The 27,960-nt window shown below is 48.1% G+C and overlaps 1 protein-coding gene across 3 annotated transcripts in view; it reads left to right on the top strand.

Annotated features, from left to right (window-relative positions):
* Positions 1–27,960, top strand: part of cnc (NFE2 like bZIP transcription factor cap-n-collar) — a 96,976-nt gene that overhangs the window by 52,735 nt on the left and 16,281 nt on the right. For all 3 annotated transcript variants that reach the window (XM_089547667.1, XM_089547665.1, XM_089547666.1), the window contains 2 exons: positions 10,578–10,794; positions 15,512–15,835. In XM_089547667.1, coding sequence (XP_089403793.1) covers positions 10,578–10,794; positions 15,512–15,835 — 541 coding nt within the window. The remainder of the gene's footprint in view (positions 1–10,577; positions 10,795–15,511; positions 15,836–27,960) is intronic.

Genomic DNA, 27,960 nt, shown 5'->3' with positions numbered 1-27,960 from the left:
TGGAGGCCTCCGCCGGGCGACGTCCGACGGCGCGATATGAGGCCCCATCTGCAGCCGATGTGACGTCATCACGTGACGTCACATCATGTGATCTCACTTCAAGGTCAATGGTGGCCACCGCCGGGCGTCGCGCGAAGGCCCGAAACCTACGTTAATATGCTTCGCATAAAAGTGGCCTCGAATCCCGGCACCCGAGCATAGTGGCCAGCTTGCTCTGGTAACGACGCGCTGCACTGCTCGTCACTTCTCGAATGCGAGCCGCCTGTATACAAGGGTTTTCGGCCACTTCGGTCGCATGCTTGCCGTCAACAGTCGCGCCAGTTGTCGGAAGCAATGAGTGCAAAACCTGCCTAACCACATAGCCAATCGGTCGGCGGTTCGCTGTTCCTGAAGGAATCGCGAAACGTCGAGGCTCAGCATCGATTGGCGGGACCTGCGGCTAGCTGCGTGTGTGATTTCAAGCCGCACTTTGCAACCCAGCCGAAAATAAAATAAAACGACAGAACGAAGTCAAAAATAGGACAGCTTCGAAGGTGAAGCTTTCGGCGTAAAAATGACGGAGCCGCGACGATCGAGCTCCGCCAAACGCCCCGCCGCGAAATCTGCCCGTGCGCCGAAAGTGCCGAATCATCTCCCGCGGCGGCCCAGTCTCGCTTCCGCTGCCCGGGGCTGTCTGGAGACATGTCTGGCCGCCGTCTGCCGCTGTCGTGGGCCGATAAGCTGGCGAATAAGGAATCCCACGCCAGGGAAACGCGTTGTGGCGAGCGTGCATCTTTTTGCGCTGCACCGGGGAACTAGGTACGAATGCAGCGCCATAGGGAACCGCCGTGCGATGTTCATCGCCGAGCTGGATCGGCTCTGCCCGTCTGGCACGCATTTTTGAAAGCGTCATTTCGGAGTGAGCTACTGTGACGATAGCTGCCGTGACGATGCCCTCCCAGCGTGACTCGTCGCGGGCGGTGACGCAGGGTGGCAACTGCGACAGCGGTACGGCCAGTTCCTACCTGAACCTGGATGACAAGAACGTTGTCTGGAGCCGCCTGACTGTCTTGCAAGTAATGGCGCCCGCCATTATTCTTTCCCCACTCGTTGTTTCGTGCCAATACGTGGGCATAGATAGAACCTAGGTTCGCGTGTGTCACGCGAGCTGGCTGAAAATGGAAGCCTGAACAATAGTATACTGCGCCAGATTCGGTCACTTGTGCTTCTCGCGTGCGCTGCTGTGATTGTTTTCAACCGTGGCTCAGCAACTTAAGTCTGCTGCGTTCTCTTGCGTCGGTCAGCTGACGAAACCGGCGGCGTTCTGCATCCTCAGGCTCTCGGTGTGCGATTACTGACGCTTGGAAAATCGCTTATTTGTATCGTCAGAGCTGAATGTTTACGGTGTGCTGTCCAAAATTTTCTTAGCATAGCTGTAGTTCACAATAGTTATCGCAAGCAGCTAAACGTTTGTTTGCTTCGTATGCGTCCCGTGAACCAGCGGAGTTTCCTTTGCTGCCCCCAGCCACTGTGTGATTTTTGCTCGTAGTCGAATATTCGTCCGGGCTCTTGCTTGGAAGGGGGAATTATCGTGATGTTTCGATTGTAAGATCGGAAGAGGTGCGGGTTTTCTTACATCGCAAGGCCGTTCCATCGTGCCGTTTCAGTAATAGAAGCTATCTCGGTTTTGTTCGCGTTGCCACCGTTCGAATGAGCTGCTGCTACTACTTTCGTGCCGTTTCGTGCAGTTTGGGGTTTTGTTTTTGGCACTCAGCCGCCGGGAGTTCGTGCGGGAGGACGAGATTGGCATCTACGTGCGCGGCGCCACGAACTGTAGTATGATATGGCAGTGATTTGGGTCGACAAGGCACGTTGGAAAGCGGTGCGCGCGTTTCTCTTCCGCCGATGTAAGCGATGCGGCTCGAGTTTCGGTTCTCGTTGGTTTGGTGGATCGAGTTGAACAACGCGTTTTAGAAGTTATGGCTTGTCTTGCCCGGGCTAAAGTGCTATCTTATCTGTGGCGGATTTTACGCGCCTCTTTTCGTTATGAACTTCAGTTTGGTGCACTACTTGCGTTTGGTGTTTGCTTGCTATGCTTGTGGCTAGGTTGCTCTCGCGCGCAAGTGTTGCAAATCCCGGCGCGTCATGAGTACTACATGCGATGGTTCAGTAAACATACGACTGCCGTTGTTTTTATAGCGGGGAGAGCACCCATTACTCCACATAGCGGTGTCGGCTAGCCCAAATAATGTGGGGTAAAATTCTTTCCCCAGGGATAACCTACAACCAAACCCTATTTAACGCTGCTTTTACGCTTCCTTAATTTTTTTTGCTGTTGACCTCGCCAGTGTTTGGCCTCTTCGTGGGTGGTGTTATACGGTGCAATGAAGAGGATCCCAAGAAGAGTCGAGAATTAACGAGGAAGTGGTCAACATGAGCGTACTGTCTCCACACACACCGAACGTTCTCATGGGTTGTTTCAACCTCATATATCCTAGCGGCGTTTACATGGAGGGATTGAGTTGAGGAGTTGAGTTGGCAACAGGCTACTGGGTTCATGTAAACACCGCAGAGTCGAGTCCGAGAGTCGAAGGAGCACTGGGAAAACTGTGCACATGTGAGTTGCGGACTTTTGTCTCGCCGGGTGCGACAGTATGTGTAAGCGCCCCGTATACCGCTGGCAGCTCTGCGTTGTCTTTTGTGCAAAACGTATGTTCTGGTCTCGACTACCGAGGCGCCTTAACACATACCTCGTCAACTACACTGCTTGTAACCGCGCAGGGCCGCTTTGCACTGGACGGGGTTTACTTTGCATGGGCGGCACAAAGTCTGTTGCTGACGTGCCTCTCTCGGGCCAAAGGCGGACGGGTGGTTTCCACCCGGCGTCGTGCGCGCGCATGCGGACCGTGACCCCCCACAAATGAGCTCGGCATCCGTGCGCCGTGCGGGCTGGCTCTCTCCGGTATACGGTGCGCGCGTCGCTCCGCTCATCTGCTGCGTCCGCGTGCGTCGTTTGTCGAACGCGGAAAAAGTGCCCAACTTTCTTTCGCCTTCATGGTGCCTCAGACCGCGTTCTTGTCCTGTCCAGCTCTTACGTACTATACAGTGCGTCACTTCAGCTACGTCGTTCCTCGTGCTGTTTGAGGGGAAGATATCCGGTTTTTATCTGTAGGTGCCGAACAACTGATCTTGGCGGAGGATCGTCCTTGCAAATTAGCGCACGTGCGAGAATCGGCCAGGATTGAAACCGTAGATATGACGCGCGGAGAAATTGTCATTTGATCAGCGGTCCGATCTCCACCCCTCTCCTTCCCCTTTGATCAAGCTAACGATCGACGAGTGGCCGCTCCCGGCCGTCGGGAATTTTAGCACCCGGTTTTCGGAGCGAGAATGAAGCGTTAGAAGATGGTCGCATGAGGGACCAGGACGCGAAGACATCACCTGCAAGTCGGCAGTAGACCTCACCCCGGTGTAAACAACGTGACGTCAAAGGGGCGTGGCCCGATCGACAAAGTCGTCCACTTTCGCTTCTGAACCGGTATTGCATGTCTCGAGCGTTCTCCCGTAGCTAGCCTTCCTGCTCCCGATTAGAGTCACCTTGGTCCGCCGCATGTTTTGTCCGTCACACCAGAAACACGTGCGCGCTGATGACGTGGACGGGAAAGGTCTGTTATTGAGACTGCGGAGCCGGCATGTTTACAGTTTGTTCATCTGATCTACACTTACGCATTGCTCGCTTCGCTGGATAATCATCAGTTTATCCTCCTGGTGACCGAGCTGTCCCGGCTCCTTTTCTGCTGAGCCACAGTTACCAAAAGGAAATCTCGGAAGTGAACGGCGACTGGTTGAATTGGCAGTGCCTGCCTTATGTGGAAAGCTGTCGATCTTTACAGACACCCGTCAGATTCAAAACGAAAACAGCATTCGAGCTTCGTCTCGGCCCAGAGTTCCAGAGGAAATATTGCCCCCCCCCCCCCCCCGCTTTTTTTTTTTAATGCAATAGCATTAGTTGTCACACCAAAACCGGGCCGATGTCAGGTGTCACTAAATTCGGTGATTGGTCGAGGGAGGTCACATGACGTCATCACGACTGTTCTGATGGGCCACCCTTGTTGGTCAAGAGAGGTCGGGGTCACCTTGTTACGTCATCACGACTTTTCTGATGGGTCGCCTGATTGGTCTAGAGGAATCGCGTCACGTTGTGACGTCATCACGACTTTTCTGATGGGCCACCCTGATTGGTCGAGAGGGGTCACGTCACCTTGTGACGTCGTCACAACCTGGCCATCGGATTGTGAGCAACCTGCCCACCGTGGCAGTCACATTATTGATTGTGCGAGAGAGGTTACGCGAGCTTGTGGCGTCATCACAACCTCATACTTTCGAACTCTTCCGGTTTTCCGTAAAATATAGGAATTTTGACCCGTCCTACGATTTTACGAATCTTGTCTGAAATCTTGCGGAAAATAAATTTTATTTGCGATAAACATTTGAAATTCTGTAAAAATGAAAACACCGTTGCCGGCGATAACCCTGCGCCGCCACGAGAGAGAGATCTGTACATTATCTGTGAATTTAGCAGCAGCAGCAGCTGGAACATCGTACAAAAATTATTGTGGGACTGAAAAGAAAATTTAAGGAAAAGCGGTCCCGGTAAAACATCGTTATCCAAACTAAACTAAATAAGCGTTTATTCCTGGTCCTCAACCCCGGTTAATTCAGATACTCCAGACTTCCGCCAAACGTCCAATGCGGGTTCACACTGGCGAGTCGCGGAGGCCGCGTGACAGGTTTAAATCGATTGGTTATACGCTCCCTCCCCCCTTTCCCAGTGCTTCGGAAACCGTAACTAATTAACCGAAATCGGTCGCGAGACGTTTGCGACTCGCCAGTGTGAACCTGCCTTCAGACTGTGGCGGCGGGAGCTCGTTTATTCGGACGCCTAGGGGCTGGCATCGGTCGATTCGGACGGGCTCCCAAAATTGTGCCGTGTCGCGCTCCGACGTCCTCGACTTACCGATCGCCCAAACATTCGTCTCGAGGCCTGAACTGCATATGTTACATTGCTTATCGGCGTCCCTCTGCTGCTATGCGCCCAACTGCAGGTGTTTTGACGATCGGCAGGCCCCCGCCGGTGGGCCGGTAGAGAGAGTCTGGCCGCATAGTTTCGTTTTCGGAGATTCGCCGCCAGCCCGAAGCGGCGATGGTTATCGGCTGCGCTTATCAGTCAGCCAGCCGAGCTACACGCCGTTTACAACGACGATTGTGTTGTCGTGGTCATTTTGTTGTTTGTTTATCGAAAGCCTTTTAATTGCCGTTTTGGCAAGGCTCCGAAACAAATACTTGCTGCCCGCGATTCAGTCAGCGTGAAGCTTGCATTTCTACCAGCGCGCCGAAATTCCGCGCTCATCACGTGCGGTTCGCCGTTTGTGCGTTTCCTCACGTGCGACGGCACGTGTTAAGAAGCTTCAACATAGCGCTGTGCACTGGCGACCACATTAAAAAAAAAAAACTTCGCGCTGGCTTGGCTCTTTACCCTTTGTCTGTAGGGTTTGAAACAAGCCTTGAGGTTGGCAGGTACGCAACTGCCCACCTCAGTTTAGAGCAATCTAGTTTCTGGTAGCAACCTAGATACAGAATTCCAACCAAAAATAAAAACAGTTCCGCAAATGTCGGCACCGTCACAGCATAGCAGATGCCTGCTACTACAGCTAGCCGTCCGAATGTGACTCGCAGACTCACACAGAAGTTGCAGGAGTAGCTTATGGTGATCAAATGTGAACGGCCGATCAGCTGTCGTCGATATTGAAATGTACCTCGCAAATTTTCTGCGGCGCTTATCGGTTCGTGCAAGTGCTTTGAAAGCACAAAAGATGCTTTGCACCGTTTATTCCGCTTTCGGTTTTCCTTCTACTCGCGTAACTTGCCGAGTTGAGAGCCGCTTTACTTCGATTCCCTAGGTATAGGGACAAGCGTATGTAAGCGCTTACCGAGCTAGGGAGCGGCTCTTCATTGCCGGTGCTTCACAGCGCTGCGTTTCCCCAAATTTCCCCCCTGTTGTTGTTATTCACTCGCTCTTGTCTTTTGCAGCCGCAGTGTCTCACCTTGCAGCAAAATTGCTTGCTGTCAGTTTCGCGGCTTCAGAAATCGCTGCGATACATGGTGAGAAGTTGCACCCGTCGAACGACAATAGTTGACCAGTTTCTGCACGATATATCTGCGATGTGCATCGTTTGCTGAAGTTACGGATGCTTAGTATGCTGTGCACACTTGTCGAACTGAACATTTCACCTTGCGCTTGAGGATCACCATCGACAGCCGATACAAGCCGAGCAGCCGTGGCGAAAATGCCTTCCTTCTGTGGTCAGAAGCGACATTTGGGCATACGGTGAAGAGCACGGTGGAAGAATCGTCCACCGTGGTGAAGAGAATGGAAGCAGCACCAATAGACGACGCGCAGCGCTCGTACTGTTCCTTTCATCACTATCCGTGAATCTGTCCGCGCCGTTTCACTTCACCATTTTGGCCGTCGCAAAAGAGCATTCTGCGCGGTCCTTGCAATCGGTCAGTTGAATGTGACGTTCAGCCGCTCGTGGTGGCCATGTCAGGGCGGGTAAAAGTCGAAAAGCGCGCCGCTGTTCCCTTTCTTTCCTTCTCTCTCTCTTTCTTTCTTTCTCTTCCTTTTCTCTCTCTCTTTCTCTTCCTTTTCTCTCTTTCTTTCTTTCTCTTCCTTTTCTCTCTGTCTTCCTCTCTCCCTTTCTCTTCCTTTTCTCTCTTTCTTTCTCTCTCTCTTTCTTTCTCTCTCTCTTTCTTCCTTTCTTTCTCTTTCTTTCCGCCACCGTCGCTTATGAAGCTCGATCATGTGACTGCTGCCGTGCGTGTGGGCGGCATGTGTGTGCGTGGGCCGAGCTCGTCGGCGCGTGGTGTCGAGTGGGCTCGCCGCCGACGGGCCTCGAACTCCCGGCGGCGGCCGCGGCACGCGCTCATTAGCGGCCAGCGTGTCGGGCCCTGCCGCGCTGCCATTGTACTCTTCCGATCAGCCAGCGAGCCGAAGGATGGCCACGCATGGTCGGCGGCGCCGAAAGGACCCCGCTCTCTTTGCTGTTTCGCTTCTGCCCCCCCGTGCCTGTTGTTCCCCCGCCTATATCTAACCGGTCCGCTTATCATGTAGGCCCAGTCTTGATTTGCGAGCTCTAACCCGGCTCCCTTGACTGGCTGCTTCCGTGAGGGTTATTTCTGGGAAGGCACTCATCATGCTGTGGTGCGTTACGGACGTCGATCAGAAAACAGAAGTGTCGTTTCTAGCTGTGGTTTGAAACTCCGGGGACATTTGGTAGCAGCTTGGTTTCTGTGGCTGTTGGCTTCTGTCATATTTACAACGAGCCCCTCATTCCCTTTCCTTGTTTGCTTAACTTCTTACTATTGTGTACGTTATGGCAGTGTGAAAGGAAAGTGACGAATTGTCAGCTTTGGCACAGATAGCTTTTCTTTTTTTTTTCTCTTATCAATTTTAGACCCTTTTTTTTTAATTAGTAGAGCCCCTTTCATGGCTGGTGACCTCATGTGCAGTCTCTGCTCACCTTCACAAGATGTCCAATGTTGTAACGTCACTATACTTCATCGAAAGCTGTTTGCAGCACAATGAAAGGTGCAGCTCTCTCGTCTAGTTAGGGCCAAGGAAGACAACAAATAGTTCCTATTTGTGCAGTGTTGTGGCCATTTTTTAACCAGTTATTGCAATGATTGAAAATATAGTTCGGGGACGGTATTTCGTAAGTATAGCTAGCTTTTCATTCACTGCATAAATTGGCAGACAAAGTCTGCATGAACACAGCACAGCGGAGTCCTGCTGAGAAGTGGTACGCCGCCATCTGTAAACATGGCACCCTCAAAGTGGGCCAAGTCTTCTATGTGCAGTAGCTGGAGACTGGTGCTCTTTTCTTCCCAGAGGTGGAGCCACCAGTCTCGGGGTATTGGGGCGGAAGAACATGGTTTGTAGCGCATGATGTTCTGATTGGCTCAGATTGCCCTAGCCTTCATAGCACTGCAAACAGCTTGTGAGATGGAGTACAAGTAGAGGGTAGCTGTCATAATATGCGATATGTGGAAGATGTGGCAATTCTGTGAATATTCGGTGGGCAGTAAGTGAGGACACAGAAGTGCGTTAGTGCTGTCAGAGCCAAAGTTAGTTCTCACCTTTTTAGTGCAAAGCAGTACTTAATGGGGTCAAACCCAACCAAGAATTTTGTGTGAAGCCTTGGAGCAACTCGGGCAAGCTCAGGTTAATTTGGAGGAACGTAGCCAATGGGAGGAGGGTGTCATGCCAGCTGCCACTCAGTGGAGAGAGGGTGGGCAGATGAAGAGAGAACACTGTTGCATGCATGCAGGTGCCAGGAAGAACAGGGGAAGAATGAACACAAGCTTTTGCATGTCTACTTGGTTTAACTATGTTAAAACCCTACCACTTTTTTTTTTGTGTTATGAGGAGTGGTAGCTAATGTCACGGCTCATTTCCTTGTGTGATTATACAACACTGATATGGTGATTGTTTTGGCAAGAGCATTTACGTTTAACTTGCACAGTCCAACTCCTTTTGGATTCTATGGTAAAGCTACGGTGCTATATGCTGAAGATCGGGTCGAGAGTCCCACTTTAGGAGCAGCCCGAGTTTACTTCTACTTCATTAACGTGATAGTGTTAAGGCTCCTGTTCTGCAAAAACATCCAGTGCCTTTGTCGGCAGCTTCGGTATTGTGAGTGTGAAATTGAAGAAGCAACAAAGGTGGGCCACTTAGGTCACGGGATTCTGCAGTGTGATCACAACCTTCCCAGCGGATTGTGAGCAGAATGACCACCATGGCGGGTGGCAATTAAATTAATGATAGACTGCGACAGATACGCTGCTCAGGAAGAGCAATCTGGGTCGCACGAGCCCCATTGATTGGAAGCACCTGCCGTCTCAGGGCAGTGGCGCATCACTTAACCGTTGAACCACTGCGCCAGGAATGGTAAGAGGGCTCCCAGTGATCAAAGTCAAGAACAGGCATTATTGCGTCATACTCTTAAGTGTCCCCTCCAGTTTTTTTACTGCAGTGAATTGTGATGCAACGCGTTGTACACTAGGAAGCACTTTGCTCAGCATCATGCGAGTATATAGTGTTTACCTGTAAGCAGACTTAGTGAAGTGGTAGTCACGCCCGATTTTGATGAGTAGGGTCTCTGTTATAAAATCAGGCATGCCCTTGTAGCATTCCTAGCAGCCCTTAGCTATATGTTGACCATAGTGCTGCCCCTGCTTTTAATGGAATGGGCTTTGCAGTGTTTTATCACTAAGCTGCACTTAGTTAATAATGCTTGATTGTATTCGCCATACTTACATTCACTACATGGAAGAATTTTGTCGTGACATCTTGAGGGAACATTGGGCTGAATGGCAGTACACAAAACAATCTGTCAAAGCTGTTCGTTGTGTTCAGCATGTCTGATGACAATGTACTATCGGCAACGAATGAAACGCGAACAAAAAAACTGAGGTGGGAACACAAAAACACTAGCCTATTAGCTCCTGTATTGGAAACACAAGCGCGGTTGAATAACACTTCTAAAGAAGAGTCCTTGTGCCTTCGAAATTAAAATAGCAGGAGCTAGTATTCAGCTTCCCCTAGCTAAGAGCTGCTTATTTTGCAGTCGATGGTTCAGTTGTCTTGTTCGCGTTTCATTTCTTGCTGATAGTACAGTGAATGCTGCGAAACTTATGGGAAAAAAAATGTCTCAACTCTCTTGAGCCACTGACAGTTTGGAGTGATGGTAACTTTCTTACTTTTTTGCAGTTGTGTTTGTGGATGACTTCTGTTCTTGTTCTTTGTCCGCACACACACATCGTGATTTGTATACATCAGAGGCATGAACTGTTTGCTTTGCACAGGACGGCACTACTCTTGTTCAGGTTCGTGTACTGTGCGATGTCAGCGCACAGTAAAGAACCCCAGGTAGTTGAAATTTTCGTAGACCTTCACTACAGCGTCCCTCATAGCCTGAGTCGCATTGGGACGTCAAACCCCATTAACCATAAACCATCTTGTTCAGGTGTTTTGAGCAGAATATATAGTGGATGTGGTCTTATAATAAAGTAGCCCATCTTCAGTGAAAACTTGGCAGATGTGATGCGAGTATAGCAAAGGCACATACCATGAAACAAGTTTCGCTTAATTGTAACTCTCGCCAAAGAGAGAGTGGCTGTGTTTCCCACTGGCCCACATTTGTTGCGTAAGAGGGAAGCTGACAACACAGTGTGGTATGTGGCCATGGCCATTTGCTGGTGCACAGTCATCCCTAAAGTGAAGAAGTATAAAGGACTGAAGGCTGTATTTATCAAGATGAAAAAAATGGAATTTGTTTTCCAGTGCTTTGTTTCTCCATCTGTAGCTGTTTTGTCAGTTTTCGATCTCATGGCAGTTGCCTAAAAGGAAACGCAGGTGAGAATTGTCACTAACTTTTGAAGTGCCAAGGCAACACATCAGTAGCTGTTTTGAGCTGTTATCGAGATGAAGAAATGGGTGGACACTTGTGAGGTTAACGATCTGCCCGCGTGTCGTGCAGGCAGCAGACCTGTACCCTGCTGATGAGTGCTGGGGAGGCCCCGAGCACAGGGACCCTGTTGCTGAGAAGGGTGCCCCCCTGGCAGCGACTGGGGGACCACCGCCACACAACTACACGGACCCGTTTCCGGGCGTCCTGCTCAACAATGCCACCCTGGGGCCCCCCCCACCTGTGGACCACAGCAACGCCTACCTGCACGGGGCTGCTGGAGCCTTTGGTACGTGACCAGAAGCGTTGCAAAAGTGGGACACGCTAATGGCGTTGAATTTTTGTGGATTTAAGTGCAAGAATTCTCGCATTCGTAAACATTGGAACTTTGGTCGAATGTTTAGGGGAATGCCCCAAGGTGGAGTAGATTTGTAATAAGGGAGTAATTACTCATTGACATCCACCTGAGCGCAGCCATACGGCTACAAAGGAAAGCTAGACAGCTTTCTCAGAAACTTCATAGTTAAAGAAAAATATGTTCTGGGCCGGGGTTCGAACCCGGGACCATCGCTTCACCGGAGCAGTCGCTCTACCAATTGAGCTAACCGGGATGGCAAGCTTATGGTAGGGCGAAAGCTGTATAGCTTTCCTTTGTAGCCTTATGGCTGCACTCGGGTGGATGTCAGTGAGTAATAGCTCACTTACTATAGAACTTGGTTGTTAGACTGTGATGTGTCATTTGTGTGCCTTGCTCTCATTCTGCTTTGCTCTCACTTTTTGAGCTGAGTGGCAAGTAGCTGGAGGCAATGCGCTTCCACTGCCTTGTCGTGGGGTATGTTACAGTGCATAATGTCTTACTAAAATCTTCTGGGATGCGGTTGTGAAGTAGCTGTTATTGCTTCTATCGCTTCTGTCGGGAAGGTGCTAAACTATGAGTATCCAGTACACCAGAGGAAGGGCCAGGGCATACGTTATATAGTCCTGAAGCTTGCTAGGAGACCAGTATACCCAATGGAATCAAGTTCTGAAAAGAATTTCAAACTAAAGGTTTGGCCATGGCTGATGGTTCAGTACTGCCTAAATGCTTAGAGGCAGTCCACTCTTTATTTTGTAGTAACAGCTTCCATTGATAGCTTCTACAGGCCCCAAAAACTTCCCCCAAAGTTTTGTTTGGAGTAGAGCCTGTCACTACAAGAGAGCTGCTGCTGTTAGGTGGCTAGCCACATGTTTGTCTATGACACTGGCAGAGGTGCACTGCTGGTGGTGTTGCATAGTTCTCAGTGTTGCTTCTCTGTATAGAAGTAGTATCGCTCGCAGTACATAAAAACAGAGAGGTGAGCAGCTCACTGGGCTGGCACAGTGCACAAGTCAGTAGTGGCAGTTGCGTTGCTTTCATCCTGCCAGCTGCTGCCCTGCAGAACCTTCCACACATGGTGACAGGTCAGGTGTAGTAGGCAGACAAATAATTAATAATGAAATAAAACAAACGAATTCAATACAAGTGCTCAGTGCATCCTCACTATGTGTTTACCAAGCGAAGTGCAGCTCCAATTAATGCTTGAGCTATTGTCTTCCGTGTTTGCCTTAAGCCAGGACAGTTGAAAGTGGGCGGAGTGGGTGAGGGAACAAACACAGGTTAATGATATCGTAGTCGCAATCAAGAGGAAGAAATGGGCTTGAGCAGGGCATGTAATGCGAAGGCAAGATAACCGCTGGCCCTTAAGGGTAACGGAGTAGATTCCAAGAGAAGGCAAGTGTAGCAGGGGGCGGCAGGAAGTTAGGTGGGCAGATGAGACTACGAAGTTTGTGGGGATACGGTGGCCGCAACTGGCAAAGGAGAGGGTTAATTGGAGAGACATGGGAGAGGCCTTTGCCCTGCAGTGGGTGTAGTCAGGCTGATGATGATGATGAGGACAATGAGCTGCCATCTGGATGGTCACTGAGGCACAGCCTGTGCTTTGTGTTATGGGATCATCCCAGTGATGCAAAACTCTCCCATTCAGAAGGCTGTGCTTTCTGACTGTGCTCTCTGTGAGACTGACTTCACTGAAGGTTTAAAATTGCTGCCACTGCTGAGGATGATGACAGTAGCCGCAGTGCTTGGCAGAGCTGCGTGGCAAGCATGAAGAGAAATTTGAAACTCTAAATTGTGATGTCCAGCGCCCCGAAGCCGCACATCGGCTATGAGGGATGCTGTTGTTGAGTGCTCTTTATTATTACTTAGACTGCCTGTGCTTTAACGTTCACTGGTATTGCACAGCACACAGGCGACTTTTGCGTTTCGCTTCCATCGAAGTGCAGCTGAGATTGAACCCGGGTCCTCCAGCTCGGCAGCTGTGTGCTGTAACGACTGAGCCTCTGTGGTGGGTAAGAAGGGTTTGTGAAGGCAGGGAAGGCATAGTAGCGCAGCACAGTATGATTTTGTTCTGGACCAAAATCAGAAATGTACGTATATCTCTAAGGACACCTAATATTTCAAATCGAGGATCTGTGCTTCACGTCGGAAAGACTACACCTTATTTCTGAAAAGTATATCTAAGATTTGTACAGTTAATTTCATTGCTCAGAGTCGTACAAGATGCAACTGAGTGCACCAAAAGAAAACCCGATGGTCACAACCCTCGGTAATGTGACACAGTGTATATAGATTGGGTACCTGTCTTAATGTTGCCTCAAGCTTCAGAGCAATGGTAAACTGATGAGGACTACAGGCATCACGGCTGCCTTACATGCTGTTCACATCTGCAGTGTGTGTGATGAAATCAATCTTTTGTGGGGAGACACAGGTCTTGAAATGGTAAAAGGGAAAATTCGATTTTTGAGAAATGGCATATTCAGGTTCACTAAACTCTAAACTACCTACCCACAAAGTTTCAAAGTCTAATAACTCTACTTCCAACTACTAAAAAAAATCTATATACTTTGATGCTGCCGTAGGGCCGAAATGGCGATTTTGGAGCAAAATGCGACTGAACTTCACGCCCGTTGCTTCCCGCAGCCATGTCCCCAAAGGCTGCCATGCCGTCTTGGTCTTGTTTGAAAACTGTTGCTGTTCCCTACCTACATCCTGCTATTACTCAGTTGTGAGATCTGCTGCGGTGGCTCAGTGGTTACGGCGCTCGGCTGCTGACCCTAAAGACGCGGGTTAGATCCCGACCGCCGCAGCCGAATTTCGATGGAGGCGAAATTCTAGAGGCCCGTGTACTATGCAATGTCAGTGCACGTTGAAGAACCCCAGGTGGTCGAAATTTGCGCAGCCCTTCACTATGGCGTCCCTCATAGCCGGAGTCGCTTTGGGATGTTAAACCCCAATAGACCAATAAACCAAACCTCTCGGAACATCTGCATTCCGCCATTTTCTGAGGCCTCTCAAATGACCTCTGAATAGTAGGTGCATGAGCATAAATGTGATTTTCTCAACTTTTTGTTTTTGCCAGTGTTATGTTCATTATGTTTTTATGGTGCAATCTCAGTTGATCTTATACCGTTGAATCCAGAAAGAACTAAACTATGAAGCTATGCTACATTTTTTTGTCTGAATCGAGCATATAAATGTTTGTGAACAGTAATGTTGCCTAATTGTATTTCGTAATTATGGTGGTTCAACATTATTGAATTCCTTGATATGATATACTTCAATAACGATATAAGTAGCATAGCTTAACATGTCAGCCCTTTGGCTACAGCTTTATTTCAGTCAGAACCAGAAAATATAGAGGAAAATTGCTTTAACGACCCGTAAGAAATTATCTAATTAGGCTTGTTATTTCTCCTCTGTGTGGGGAATAATTGAGATATACTAAAACAAATGACATTATTGAAAACAGCAGGAATAAATTCATATACACGCCTAATTTAATTGGGATGTCTATTAATAATAAAAAGTTACATTTTAAGACCTGCGTCTCCCTTTAAATGGGTGTCTGAACTTGGCACAGCTTGAAATATGTTCGTCATTTCAAGGCCTTGAGACTTGGTTTAGTGCAGCCTTGAATTGATGGCCTTTCTGCTGCTGGTACAGCTGTTTAGGAAAGGTCCACATGTGTGCAACTTAAGAATAGATTTTCATTGAAGACTTTGAATACGCGAACTGTTGGCTTCAGTGCGTCCACTACTTGGCCAAATTGAAATGCAAGCACTCTTATGTGTTGTTTGTCAATTGCATACTGCAACGTTATTGTGCAAATGGAAGTATATGCATTTTTCAGGACCCTTTACGCATAAACTTGAACCGTACTGTTTGCTCTGTACAGCTGAGCATGAAAGGGAAAAGATTGTGCTCTCATCACAGGCAGCGTTTGCACTTGATTATAGCCCACTAGTACACCCTTCATGCAGTAAACGTGTGGTCACGTGTGTGGCAGATAAGGAATTCTTGTTCAATCAATTGACTTGAATTGCTCACACTTATTGGGTTGGGTGCCGAAATTCCTGGTAATCACAAATATGGTTGTTTTAGAGGGTTTAACGTCCCAAAGCGACTCAGGCTATGAGGGACGCCGTAGTGTAGGGGCTCCGGAAATTTCGACCACCTGTAGTTCTTTAACATGCACTGCACACAGTACACTGGCCTCTAGCATTTCGCCTCCAGTGAACTGCGACCTCTGCAGTTGGGACCGAACCCGCGTCTTTCGGGTCGGCAGCCGAGTGCCATAACCACTGAGCCACCACAGCAGCGGCACAAGTATACTCAGAGAATGTAGGATCTTTCTGTGCTTGTACAGGACATCTGTCAGACATCAGAGGCATACTAGTGGATGTGAACATTGGACTTTTGAAGCATGTACAGAAGCTGTCTGTGAATGACTGTGCAAAATGTTTTGCCACGTTTTAATGTTCCTGACACAACCAGGTTATATTCGAGTGGCTAAAATTTGCACTAGTTTAAAGCATATAACAAGGGCCTTGGGTTTCCCTCTCACAGTGGTTATAGTACTGTCCAAGTAAGGAACCTCCCGGAAGCAGTGGAATGACTTCTCGTCCCTTTCTGTTTTCGGTTCCTGCAGGCGCAACTGCCTGCACGGGGCTCCCGTGCAACAATGGATCCCTGCTGACGGAGGGACCCACGTACGGGCAGGACTTTCCCGACTACCTCTACTCACCCGGCACAGGCATGGGAGGCTATGGTGGCATGGGGAACACAGCAACTGGCAATGGCATGATGGGCACTATGTCCAACATGGCGAGCATGGGTAACATGACCAGCAACATGACCAGCAATGTGACCAGTCCTGGTGCGATGGCGTGCACACCCAATGACTACCTCCTCAATGACTTGCTGGGTGACGAGGACCTGCACCTGATGGACATGGTAGCTTCGCCAACTGAAAGTGAGTACCACCAGCTACCATCACAGCTGTGCTGCCTCTGTGGTCGGGCGGCAGCCAATCACAGCTTGTTTAACCTCTTGATAGCCACCACATGTGACGAAAAGCTGTGTTAAAATTATCCTTGAGGTCTGTGACTCTGAGCTTTCTACTGCGTAATTTGCTGGCAGTGCCAAATCTGATGGGTATAGGCACTCGCAAGAACACACACCACCATCTGTTGCATCGTAATTGCTCTTACAGAACTGTTCTGCATGCTCAGTTGGTCAAAAACTCTCAGCTCCATAATATTGTTACGTGGTGGCAAGCCGCTGAATGCAGTACGACATGACAGATGGCTATGACATGATCTAATGGCGGACGGCCTGGCATGAGCGCTTCCGGTCACGCCACTGCCCACTTCGTGATCCTCTAGTCCGTGACAATATAGTTTTCGATGAAACTCAAAAGCCAAAGAAGGAGTTTTTGCTGGAAGTGAACTGAGCTCGTCCAAGTCTCTTTGAGGGGTCAAAAAGGACTTGGGACACTTTGCTGCAAGGTTCGAACAAAAAGAAAATGTATTGACGCACCATGGAAGATAGATAACAAATACGCATACTGAAAAGGTGCACACACATTGTCTGTCTCACTGCATTTTGTTCCTCTGGTGTCTTTGTATGATGCTTTTCTCGATGTTTATTAACGCGATAGTATTTTAGCTGTCATCACATCAAAGTCCTTCTGCTGGATGTCAGGAAATTCCGATTGGACGATACAGTCATGATGTCACAGGTGTCATGTCACCACCAAGGACCAATCGCAGCACACCACCAAATTTTGAAATCCATCACCACCAGAGGTGCTGGGACTGCAACAGTATCGACGTTGCTGCCGGAGAGGGCAGTCGTAGCCGGGGGTATCAGTGTCAGGCGGGAGGATGAACTAATAAATAAATTAATTAAAAACAAACAAATAAAACACTTCATGGCCGCGAGCACAATTCAAACTCGCGGCGGCATGAGCAAATTAGCTTCGCTGGTCACTGCATTTGACCACTACGCCATTGCTGCAGCCGAACATCCCGTGTGTTTAACTGCCAGTCTCTCGCACTGTGCTTTGGATGTCGTCTTCATCAACTTCCATCTGTGTGCAATGGATCCAGAGCACACTGCTAACAGGCGGCTTAAGAGGCCCCATAATTTTGTGCACCAATCAGTCCAGCAATAACACCTGCCGTTTCCTGATAGAAGCGCTTGACTTGAGTGTGTAGGCTAAACTAACATGTTCTACTGGTGAAGCGAAAATACCTAAAGCAACATGGTGGAAGTTGAATGCAATCTGTGACTCGCAGTTACAGTTAAATCTGGATGTAGCAGACCTCCATATAGCAAATTGCTCGATATTGCGCAGTTTGCGAATTCACCAGCACCGCTCCCATTGAAGGGCATGTATTTCAGACCTCCATGTAGCGAAGGCGTTGTGGTGGTTGACCTTGATGTGACAAACTGGCTATGCCATCTATCTGTTAGTGCTGGGCCACTCAAAATTTGGCAGAACCACGCAAAAATTTTGTGGTGCTAAGGCACGAAGTGACATGAGAGGAATGCCGATCGCAGCGAGCGGTTGCAGTTGACATAGTGCCCCGTGCTCCAGCGTTGTCGGCGCTTTCTCTTTTGGAACGTCATACCATGTGGCATTACGACAGCTAAAAGGAAGCGAAAAACAGTAGAGCATAGCAAAAAAAAAAAAAGACATTAGCAGTGTGCAGTCATCGCTGCGGTGCAATTGCTCACATGATTCCTTCGCCGATAGTTCTGGTGCGTCGGGAGGAGGGATGGCGAAGAGTGGTGGCGGCGCAAGGTGAAGAGTCCCGTTTCCTGGGGCAACAGTGGGCGGAAGACCGAGCGAGGAACATGTGCAAAGAAGCATGTAACGTACCTCCGCGGTTGGTGTACCACGGTGGCATGGCCGCGCGCGTACTCCTCCAGCTCAGCTGCGTTGCCCCAACCTTGTGCGAGCCGGCATGATCGCAAAATGTTTCTCAACGTTTATGACTTTTTAGTAGCGCTGTTTTCTGTATACATTTTCAAGGTGATTGCACCTACATTTATTTCTTATTTTGGTTTCGGTTCTGCAGTGTCCTTCCGACTCTTTTTGTGGAAACTGCATGTAACGAAAACCTGGATGTAACGTAAAATTTCGTTGTTTTTTTTAAATTCCATTATTAACACGCTTAACTGTAGTTCACTTGAGGATCAATGCACTGGCAGCTGGAAATACCGTGCACACACATTCTCTTGAGATTGTCAATAGCTGCATGTTGGGAGGTGACTTTGCATGAGAGGCAACGATGTCCAGCATCTCATTCTTGAAGTGTCCCAAACCAGCAGATCTTGTTGCCTCAAGACTTGGGAATATCTGAAAGCCAAGCAAGGACCGCATGAAAGACCATCTTGCTGTTTCACAAGGAAAACCCAAGCGATGCACAGAAAGCATTGGTTATAGGAAGCTAGAGACTGAAGTAATATGCCTGGAAAAGTCTGATTTCTTAGTCTCAGCTAAATTGAGCTCATACTGGATGGTGCCTGGAGACTGATGACGTAGCTGACATGTAGTAGTTTGAAGTAGGATGTGAAACATGATGTTTGCATCTCTGCTGTGTCCTTCACGTTGCCTCAACGCAGTGACCATAGGTTCCCGCTGAGGTCTGTTTCATTTCAAGATTTGCAGGTAACTGTCAAAACATGCTAGGCTACAGCAAGGTGTACTGTTAGGGCAACCCGTCTTAGTGTTCACATTCAAAGCTGTTTTTTATTTTTTATTTTTATTTATTTTACCCTCAGGGCTTACAAAAGCATTGTAGAGGGGAGGGGCAGAAATACAAGGGACACTATGCAATTTGGTTAATAAAAGGAAACAGAAAAAAAATAAAGGCAACAACAACAACGACGAAAAAAGAACAAAAACGGCACATATTCAAAGCACATGGGTAGGTTGCAAATGCGCAATAGTTTGGTTGAACAGAATGCAGCAGAGTACAGCATCAACATAAAAAAAAATAATGAAGGAACAGTCATACAGAACATGATAAGCGCCAGTGCAAGTTTTAAAAATAAAATAAAAAAGGGCTTCAAAATATGTTAGTAAGGCAAGTACGAAATCGGTGGTTGTCGGTGATAGCGACCAGGTCAGCAGGTAGATGGTTCCAGTCACGGGATGTTTTTGGTAGAAATGAATGTGCATATGTCATGGTGTTGTGGCGAGGTACGGCGACTTTGTAGCAGTGATCTACACGGGCAGAAGCATGAGCAGCATCTGTGATCAGGCGCGTCCCGAGTTGTTGGTTATGATGATAAATTTTATGGAAGAGGCAAATACGAGAAATCTTACGACGGACAGTGAGAGGGAGCAAATTTAGACTTAGTTTCATGTTAGTGACGCTTGCTGTGCGGTGGTAATTATTGAGAATAAAACGAGCAGAGCGATTTTGTACGCTCTCCAAGGTTTTATTCAGTGATACATGGCCAGGGTCCCATATGGATGAAGCGTACTCGAGATTGGGTCGTACATAGGTAGTATATAGCTGTTTTTTAAGTGAGGACGGAGCTAGTGAAAAGTTACGTTTCAAATACCCAAGCATGCGATTGGCTTTGGCTGTTGTGTAGTTAATATGAAACTTCCAGGAAAGGTTATTCGCAATGTGTACTCCAAGGTACTTATAAGTTGAAACGGAGTCGAGTGGAGAATCATTAACACAGTAGCTTGGACAGAGTCGAGTGGAGAATCATTAATACAGTAGCTTGGACAGGATGATTGACTGCGGGAAATTCGCATTGTTTCGCATTTTGCAGCATTCAGTTCCATCTGCCAAAGGGAGCACCAAGAAGCGATATTATTTAAGTCAGTCTGGAGTAAAGTCACAGTGGCCTATGTCTCGTTGATGAGTTTTAGTGAACCATGGTTACCACTTCAAGCAAGGAATGCAGAACACTATGGTGCAGTCTAGTAGTGAAAGCCACCCCCTTGGCGATATAAGGCTAGCATTGCTTTTTATTGAAGCGTGAACTGCAGGCTGCATTAACTGTCGTGAAATATGACAACCACTTCTGGAGGATAAAAAATACTGTGCGCATACTGAAATAAATATTTTACCGAGGTGTTTGTTACACAGTGATTCGCTGATAATGGCGAGGCTTTTCTGCAGATGCCAAATTCAAATTATAGTAAATCCTGATTTCTTTATTATTATAGTGCTCGATCCTTACCACTATGAGATAAGATATTTTACTTCTACTGCAATCTCGTTGCTTGTTTTGGTCTGTTGTCAGTCATTTTAAGCCATTGCGGGCACTATGAAGCTCGTGGTATGCTCATTTTAGCGAACAGATTTGACTCAGTCGCCCATTGCAGCTTTTGGAAGGCAGATTTTTTTTTAAACCTTTCTACTGCAGCAAGAGACTTGACTCTGCAAGTGTCTTTAAGATTTGCGCAACCAATTTTCATGATGTTACACTGCACTTCTTGTAGTTTTGTGCGGGACTTTTGCTACGGAGTGTTAAACCAAGCTGGAGCTTAAGGGGGGAAGAGGGTCTTAGAAATAAATTTTTATTAATGAAGTCACAACTGTGAAGTCTCCAGGAAACATGCATTTTTGTGTGCTGATTCCAAATATGTAATTTAATTTTATGTACAACAAGTCCTTGTGGACTTACGCAATATTGCCACGCGCCTAACACGCCGCGCGGCCTCCGCGCTGATTCGAAGACGACGACGAAGTGGCGGTGGGCTCTCGAGGCGCGCTGTTCTGTTCTGTGTCCTGGAACCTGGCTCTATAATTAAAAGAAGGCTCCTCTGGTCGTGACAATATGTTAGGTAACTTATGCCAAGAGAGTGAAATAAATTCTACTGCAGGGAACTTGTTAGATTGCATGCCATTGGTTTCTCTCGACATCAAGCTATGCAATAAGGGTAAAATCATCATCCTGCGTGTTATAGAAGGTCAGTTATAGGAATTTGAAATCATCTGTTTCTTCCCGTTCGTGAAGTGGCCAATTCAGAACTCTGTAACTCAACTTCTATGATAAGCAGGATAATAATTTTGCCCTTATTGCATAGTTTGATATCAAGACAAGCCAATGGCATGCGTCCTAGCAAGTTTCCTGGAGCAAAATTTATTGAAAGCTCTCAGCAAAAAGTTGCATAACATATAAGTGCACAAGGTCTTGCTTTACATAAAATTAAATTGCATATTTGGAATCAGCACGCAAAAATAAATGTTTCTTGAAGATTCCGTTATTGTGACTTCATTAACAATTTTTTTTTCTAAGAGCAGCTTCCCCCCTTAAAGGAGCTCTGAAACACTTTCTGAGCAGAGCACATAAACTCGCTCAATCTCTACATTCTCTCGTAGCCAAATAATACCCTCCTACATGCAGCAGAGTACACAAAAGTTGCGGTGTCCTTTCTGAAGACTTTTTTTCAATGGGTCGAAAAGCCCCCCCCTCCCCTCCACGGGCAATTCCCACGCGGGACGGTGGGGGAGCACCGACCACTGAGTGTGCAAAAACTGATGAGAGGAGAGGGAAAGGCGCGAAGATTCTAAAAATTCAAAATTTGACTCCAGATAACTCAGCTTCTACAAAACACACCCAAAAAATTGTTAGGTGAAGGATATTTGTGAAGTCATCATCATCAGCCTGACTACGCCCACGGCAGGGCAAACGCCTCTCCCATGTCTCTCCAATTAACCATGTCCTTTGCCAGTTGTGGCCACCGTATTCCCGCAAACTTCTTAATCTCGTCCGCCCACCTAATTTTCTGCCGTCCCCTGCTACGTTTGCCTTTCTCTACCTGTAAGGACCGGCAGCTGTCTTGCCTTCACATTATATGTCCTGCCCAAGCCCATTTCTTCCTCTTGATTTCAACTAGGATGTCATTAACCCACGTTTGTTCCCTCACCCACTCCGCCCGCTTTCGATCTCTTAAAGGGACACTGAGGAGAAATTGAAGTTGACTTGCATCGACAGAATACCAGCTCCTGATTTCAAAAACGCCATTCATACTGACAACAAAGCTCCTGTAACATAGAAAAGAGCAAGAACCAAAATACAGGTATCGCCGCCACAGGCCAAACTCGCAAGTACAAGCTTCATGGCGTCATAGGACAAAACAGTGTTGCTAGAACCAATAGTTCTAGCAACACTAGGACACGAGAAGCTACGAATCACTGAGGCGCAGCAAATGCATGCGCAAATCTCCTTGACGTCGCCAGATGGCGCCACATACCCGATAGCTACGCGCGCTCCTGCAGCGCCGGGACCAATCAGCGCTTGCTCTCAGCGGTATGGGGGCTCCCGGTATTCCGCTAGCGGTAACAAGGTACACGGTATGCTAAAGGCGTCTATTTGCGAGAACTTCGTTGACGACTTCGAGAACGGGATCCATTGTAACGCTGGCAAAACGCCGGTGCAAATGTAAACAAAGCGACGGCCGCAATAGCCGATAGATGCCTTCAACGTGCGGCCAACAGTAGCTTTCTTTTCGGCTGCTGCTGGGCCGCACTGCTGGTCGCCAGAAATCACGGAGTCTGCGTTACGTCATGTGAATGTCATTTTTCACGTCACTTAGTTCTGTGTCGTCATAGCAGAATCCCAAGTTTGAATCAGAGCGGCGGGAAAAACTATTTCAACTTCGAATCCCAATTTCTTAGAAATAAATGCATCTTTCGCTGCCGGCCAAGTGGCAACAAAGCCATGAAATGCCGAACTATCGGATTTTGCTATAAAAATAATATTAATAGAGCTCTCCTCAGTGTCCCTTTAATGTTACACCTGTCATTTTTCTTTCCATAGCATCCTTTTAACATCCCAGGATTACACACCCTTATTGTGAGCCCCTTTCAAACCCCTTTAAAGGACAGCTGCTGGGATTTTTAACATAGTTTAACATATTCTAATGAAATTTGTGCTGTAGTTTTTTTTATCTCGTTCTTAATTATTTCGACCAAGTTTGGCAGCCATGTGACATTTCATTCTGTGCAAATTCATTTTAAAGTACCATGTTTACTCCATTCTAATGCACTGTGATGGGCCAACATTTTTATTTATCTTTATTTATTTATTTCAAAGTGTCGTACTATTAAAGGGGAGATGACTGTGATGAGGGTTGGCAAAGGTTGAAGTTGGATTAACGTCAGTAGATTTCAAATGAAGCCTTACAAGTACAAACCAGGTCTTTAGGCATGAAAAATGTTCTTTTGGCACCAGAAGCATGTGTTATAAGAACCTTCACTTTAGGCACAAAATGGTAATAGGTGCCAGATATTGTGGCAAAAAGTGACTTATTGAACAGCTGTATATATACCAAGTGACAGCTCTTCGTGAGCGTCCCACCAAATAACTGAGTGCGTGGAAAAGCAGAGTGTGAACAATCTGTTTGCGGATCTCCGTGTATGTTGCCCAATGCTGAGTGGAACATAAGCAGGCAGTGTGTGTTCAGTGGCCTGACTTGATGGCCTAGAGTGTATGTTGCAGTGCATGAAGAATGAAAACAAACAGTACACCTGCAAAAAGTGTGAAGAAGTGATACATATTTGGTGTCAACTAGGAGGAAGGAAACATAGGGCATGAAATCAAGAAAAATAAAAGCAAGCTGCATAACTGCAGGCAAGGATTCATTTCAAGGTCCCATGTAATGGCACAGATGACATGTAGACTCTGGCTGGAACACACAAAAACCCATTTATTGGTGCATCTGTAGAACAACAAAAACTGATGTGTCAGAGAAAGTATAAAAAGATGTGCTATGTTTACTGAACCCAGCTGAGGCCAAAATCTTTATTTGCCAAACCTCCAACTCTCTTGGTTAATTAGTGCTTTATCACTAACAAGAGCGTCACACTTCATTACGGGTCTCTAGGTCTGTTCGCAGTGTGCAGATTCCTCTTGCAGCTACATTTTCTTTGGAGGAGAAATTCTAGAGGCCCGTGTACTGTGCGATGTCAGTGCACGTTAAGGAACCCCCCAGGTGGCCGAAATTTCCGGAGCCCTCCACTACGGCGTCCCTCATAGCCTGAGTCGCTTTGGGATGTTAAACCCCAATAAACCAAACCAAACCATTTTCCACAAGGGTCAACAATTTGGATGTCAGTATTGGGGCCGCCTGTGGGCTGCATACAGAATATTGTTGATGGGAGGTGCAAGTTTTTTCCATAGTTCCTGAACTGGAGGATGCTGAGATGAACTGGAAGATGCTGAGATAAGATTGCCTTCTTCTTCACGTGGGCATAGAGACAGAGTCATTGGACTCTGGGCAACCGCAGAGTGAACCTTTTTCCAGTAGCCCACCTCTTTAAAGGCCACAAGGCAAACTAAGTTTGTTGGATTAGACCAGCTCGCTCCCTCAGACTTTGCTGTGAGAATTCCTTTGCAGTGGACCCTGTGCTCACTGCATGATACAATCTTTCACTTCTAAGGGGTATTTTTGCAGTAAAAATGGTGTGTATCTGTCGGTATCATTGACATTTCTGAAATATTAAACGCAGAAAAATGCAGCTGCTAATAGCATGTGGGTGTTCAATATCTCTTTTTAAAAATTGGCTCCTTTTGCAGGTTCATATGATTGATTTGGAAAGGAGTTGTCAGTCACAGGAATCTCCCGATCCGTAAATTTTGGGGTCTTAGAGTCTTAGAGCGGTTGTCAAGTTTGAAACAGTAAATTCCTTTCTCTTGGCCAAGGCAGACTTGAGCTTACACGCCAGAGCAGGGCGTCTTAGCATGCCATTTTCGCTGACGATTGCTGGCTGTGCGTGTCTGTTCTGCTCCGCGCTTTTACGGACTTCAGAAAATCCGTGAACCATCATTGACTAACAGTACATTTCGCTGGGCTGGTTGGTGGAGTCAACAATGTCTAATAAAAGGTAAAAACAGCACTAAATTTAACATAAACCACACAGAAAGACGGACAGAACGGACGCCGACTCCAGCTGTGGAGTCGGCGCCCGTTCTGTCCGTCTTTCTGTGTGGTTTATGTTAAATTTAGCATTGTTTTTACCTTTTATTAGACATTGTTGACTCCACCGTGTTGAGCTACCACATGACTGCATTGGGCTCTTTTGAACAATCTCCACCGAGTTTTCTCCACTGACAAGCGGCGCGTCGATGCATGTGCGCAACTCCAGCCATTTTGGTGGATGCCTTTCTCACATACAACTGGGTACGGGCGAGTCCATGGTGTACGTCCTTTTGCACGGCTTCGCTTTTCACGAGCATTCCTGTGGGTCGCTGCAGCGAAGCAGGCCCGCGAGGCAAATGATGACCTCGGCGCTAAACAAGCATGAGCGAGCAGCATTTCAACGCATATTCGTGATTCGTGTGGGTAAAACATGCAATGACTACCATGGCAACTGTTAGTCGCAATTTGCTATCTGAAAATTCTTGCTGGTTCGAGAGATGTTAGTGGCCGTTGACATGGGCTGGAAGCACTGGCTATAATTTGGGGGTGACGCCTAGGCGGCCAGATGACCACTTCTGCACTCGACCGTTCGTTTCGGAAGCAGCCAGTGCCAAGCCACACTTGAACTGTCTGAACTGGCGCTGCACGCTCTCAGCACCGCCACAAAATTGGGGCGGCCAAATCGAACAGGGAGACGATTGGCACTGCTGTGGGCGCAGACATTTCGGTGAGTGCTGTCAACTTAGGTCATTGAACAGAAGACACTGCAGTCATTTCAGGAGAAGTGAAAAGCTCAATGTCGACGACTGCACCTTCATTTTAAGGTGAAAATGTGAGGTGGATACCCAGGCGTGCACTAATCCGATAATGGGGCATGGCACAGGAGCGCTGGCCCCAGGCTCTGGTTTTTGCATCAAGGTTTTTGCTCCCACCGGCTGTCCATAATTTTTGTGTTATCCAGCTGACTTCGTTCTTTCAGTGTCCAAAACTGCCGTTCTATCTGTGCACTTTCACCCGCCATTGTAGCTTAGTGGGAATGTGATCTTGGTCTGGGGCAGAGGACTTCACCGCATGGTGACGAGAGATATGAGACGAAGAAATAGGGTTCGGATAAGGGTGCCTCCCAACCGTGGCTAATAGTTTCCCGTTGGCACATCTGGGTGTAGCGCTTGTCACTGGCACAACATTGGGAGAGGAAGCCCAGTCCCCATTTCCATCCAGGAGAGTAGGTGCACTGGTTAATTTTGGGAATCGCTGGACTAGTCCGCCACTTTGCAGCCAGAGAGGTCCCTGTGACGAAGTCGTGGTTCCAGGAAACATCTGGTCCCGCCGAACAAAGAGCAGTGGTGAGTACTGGCCACCGCTATCAGCTTTGGGGAAGTCCTTTCTCGCCACAATGTTCGAAGATCGCATCTAGATGCCTGCATATGTCTCTGGCAGACAGGCGCGGCTCAGTCCGTTTGAGCAGTAGGGAGGAGACATCATGACCGGATGCGGCAATTCCATATTCAGAGTATCCTGCTGCAATATGCGACTTTTCTCTCCGCAAATTGGAACACCTCTGACGATGGCCGATCATAACAGTGGTTGTAGCGTACCGCGGAGGCAAAAACGCCCATGTGTTGTGAAATGAATCCGCAGCCCCCTCCCTCCGCATTTGTCGCACCTGCTGCACTGTTTTGGGGGCAGCCTCGGTGGTTACGGCCGTGGCTATGGCGTTCGGCTGCCGAGCGCGCGGTTCAAATCGCGGATCAAATCGCGGCCGCTTTTCGGTGCGAGGTGATAAGACGCCCGTGTGCGCTGCATGTAAAGAATCTTGGTGGAGGTCAGTCTGGAGCTGTGCACTGCGGCCTTTCCTCCTCCTTCTCTCGTAACGCGGTTCCTGCGTAGAGTCTCGAAAATCGATTAATATTATTAGCGAGTTGGGTCGGGAAGCGAAGAAACCCGGTTTGCGGGACTGCGCGAATTCGCGTCGAGCTGCTGCAGGAGACGATGCGCGTTTCTGGGCGGTGATCTGGCCGTTGATAGCGCGCCGTATCGGCGGTGAATCAGAGCAGGGGCGCGTGATCACCCGAGCGGAGGCGCTCTGCAGTGACGCATGACCTTCTGTGTTCGCGCCGAATCGCCCCTTCTAAAGGCCACCGGCGTTTGAGCCTGTTTGTGTGTATCGGGAGTTGGTTCGGTTGTCGCAGTTGGTGCGAATAAGAGGAGCAGAAACGGCTCCTCTGGACGCGAAACGTTTATCGTTCAAGGCCAGGGACGTTTTCGCAGACTCCGCTATCTCATCTTCACGACTGTGGCAGGAGGAATTCGTAGCGTATACAGCAAAATTTTTCCCATGCGCTTACTGAACATATGCAGCTTATTGCTCGCGCCGGAACAAAAGCGAGGTGCGGATGGTGCATTTCATGAGCCACCCGCTGCGGTGGCTCAGTTAAGGCGCTCGATCGTAGTACCCGGGTTCGAACCCGACCGCGGCGGCCGCGTTTCGATGGAGGCGGAACGCAAGGCGTCCGTGTGCTGTGCGATGTCAGTGCACGTTAGAGAGATCCCCAGGTGGTCGAAATTATTCCGGAGACCTCCACTACGGCACCTCTTTCTCTTCTTTCACTCCCACCTTCCTCCCTTCCCTTACGGCGCGGTTCAGGCGTTCACCGAGATATGTGAGGCGGATACTGCACCATTTCCTTAAAAAATTTCTTGAAGAACCGACCTGACAAAAGGAGGAAGGCATATGGCAGAAAGCACTGAAGTGTCAAATATATGTGGTGCCCGGTTGGCGTTTTTTCTTTTTTTCTAAAATAAAAGTTAGAATAAAAGTTAGCGCTTCCGTTCGAATCGTCGTGCTTTCGCCTTGTCAGTTGTGGTCTTGCGCTGCACGCCGAGCGCATTCATCTTGGCTTGCTTTCTACCCCTGCTGCATTAGAGGAGGGCGTGTGACTCGCCCCATTCGTGAAAACAGGGTGGGTTACGAGGCAGAAGGGAGCCGATGCAAGGAATAAAATTGGTCATGAGGCAGGGCAGTGAACACCTCAACTACGCTGTGAGGGATTGAGAGAAAGAGCGGGAGGCGTGTGACGGGGAGCTGGTCAACATTCGGAAGCATGAGTTGTTGACGAGTTGTTGAGAGATATACCTTGATTCTGCATTGGATATGATTTTTGGCATTTTATCCGTAAATCATGCAGCCCGACAAA

The sequence above is a fragment of the Amblyomma mixtum genome, chromosome 6, assembly GCF_055824585.1.
Source record: "Amblyomma mixtum isolate Tamu chromosome 6, ASM5582458v1, whole genome shotgun sequence".
Classification (NCBI taxonomy): domain Eukaryota; kingdom Metazoa; phylum Arthropoda; class Arachnida; order Ixodida; family Ixodidae; genus Amblyomma; species Amblyomma mixtum.
Note: the sequence above shows the minus strand (reverse complement) of the source record. Positions and strands in the feature narration are given on the sequence as shown.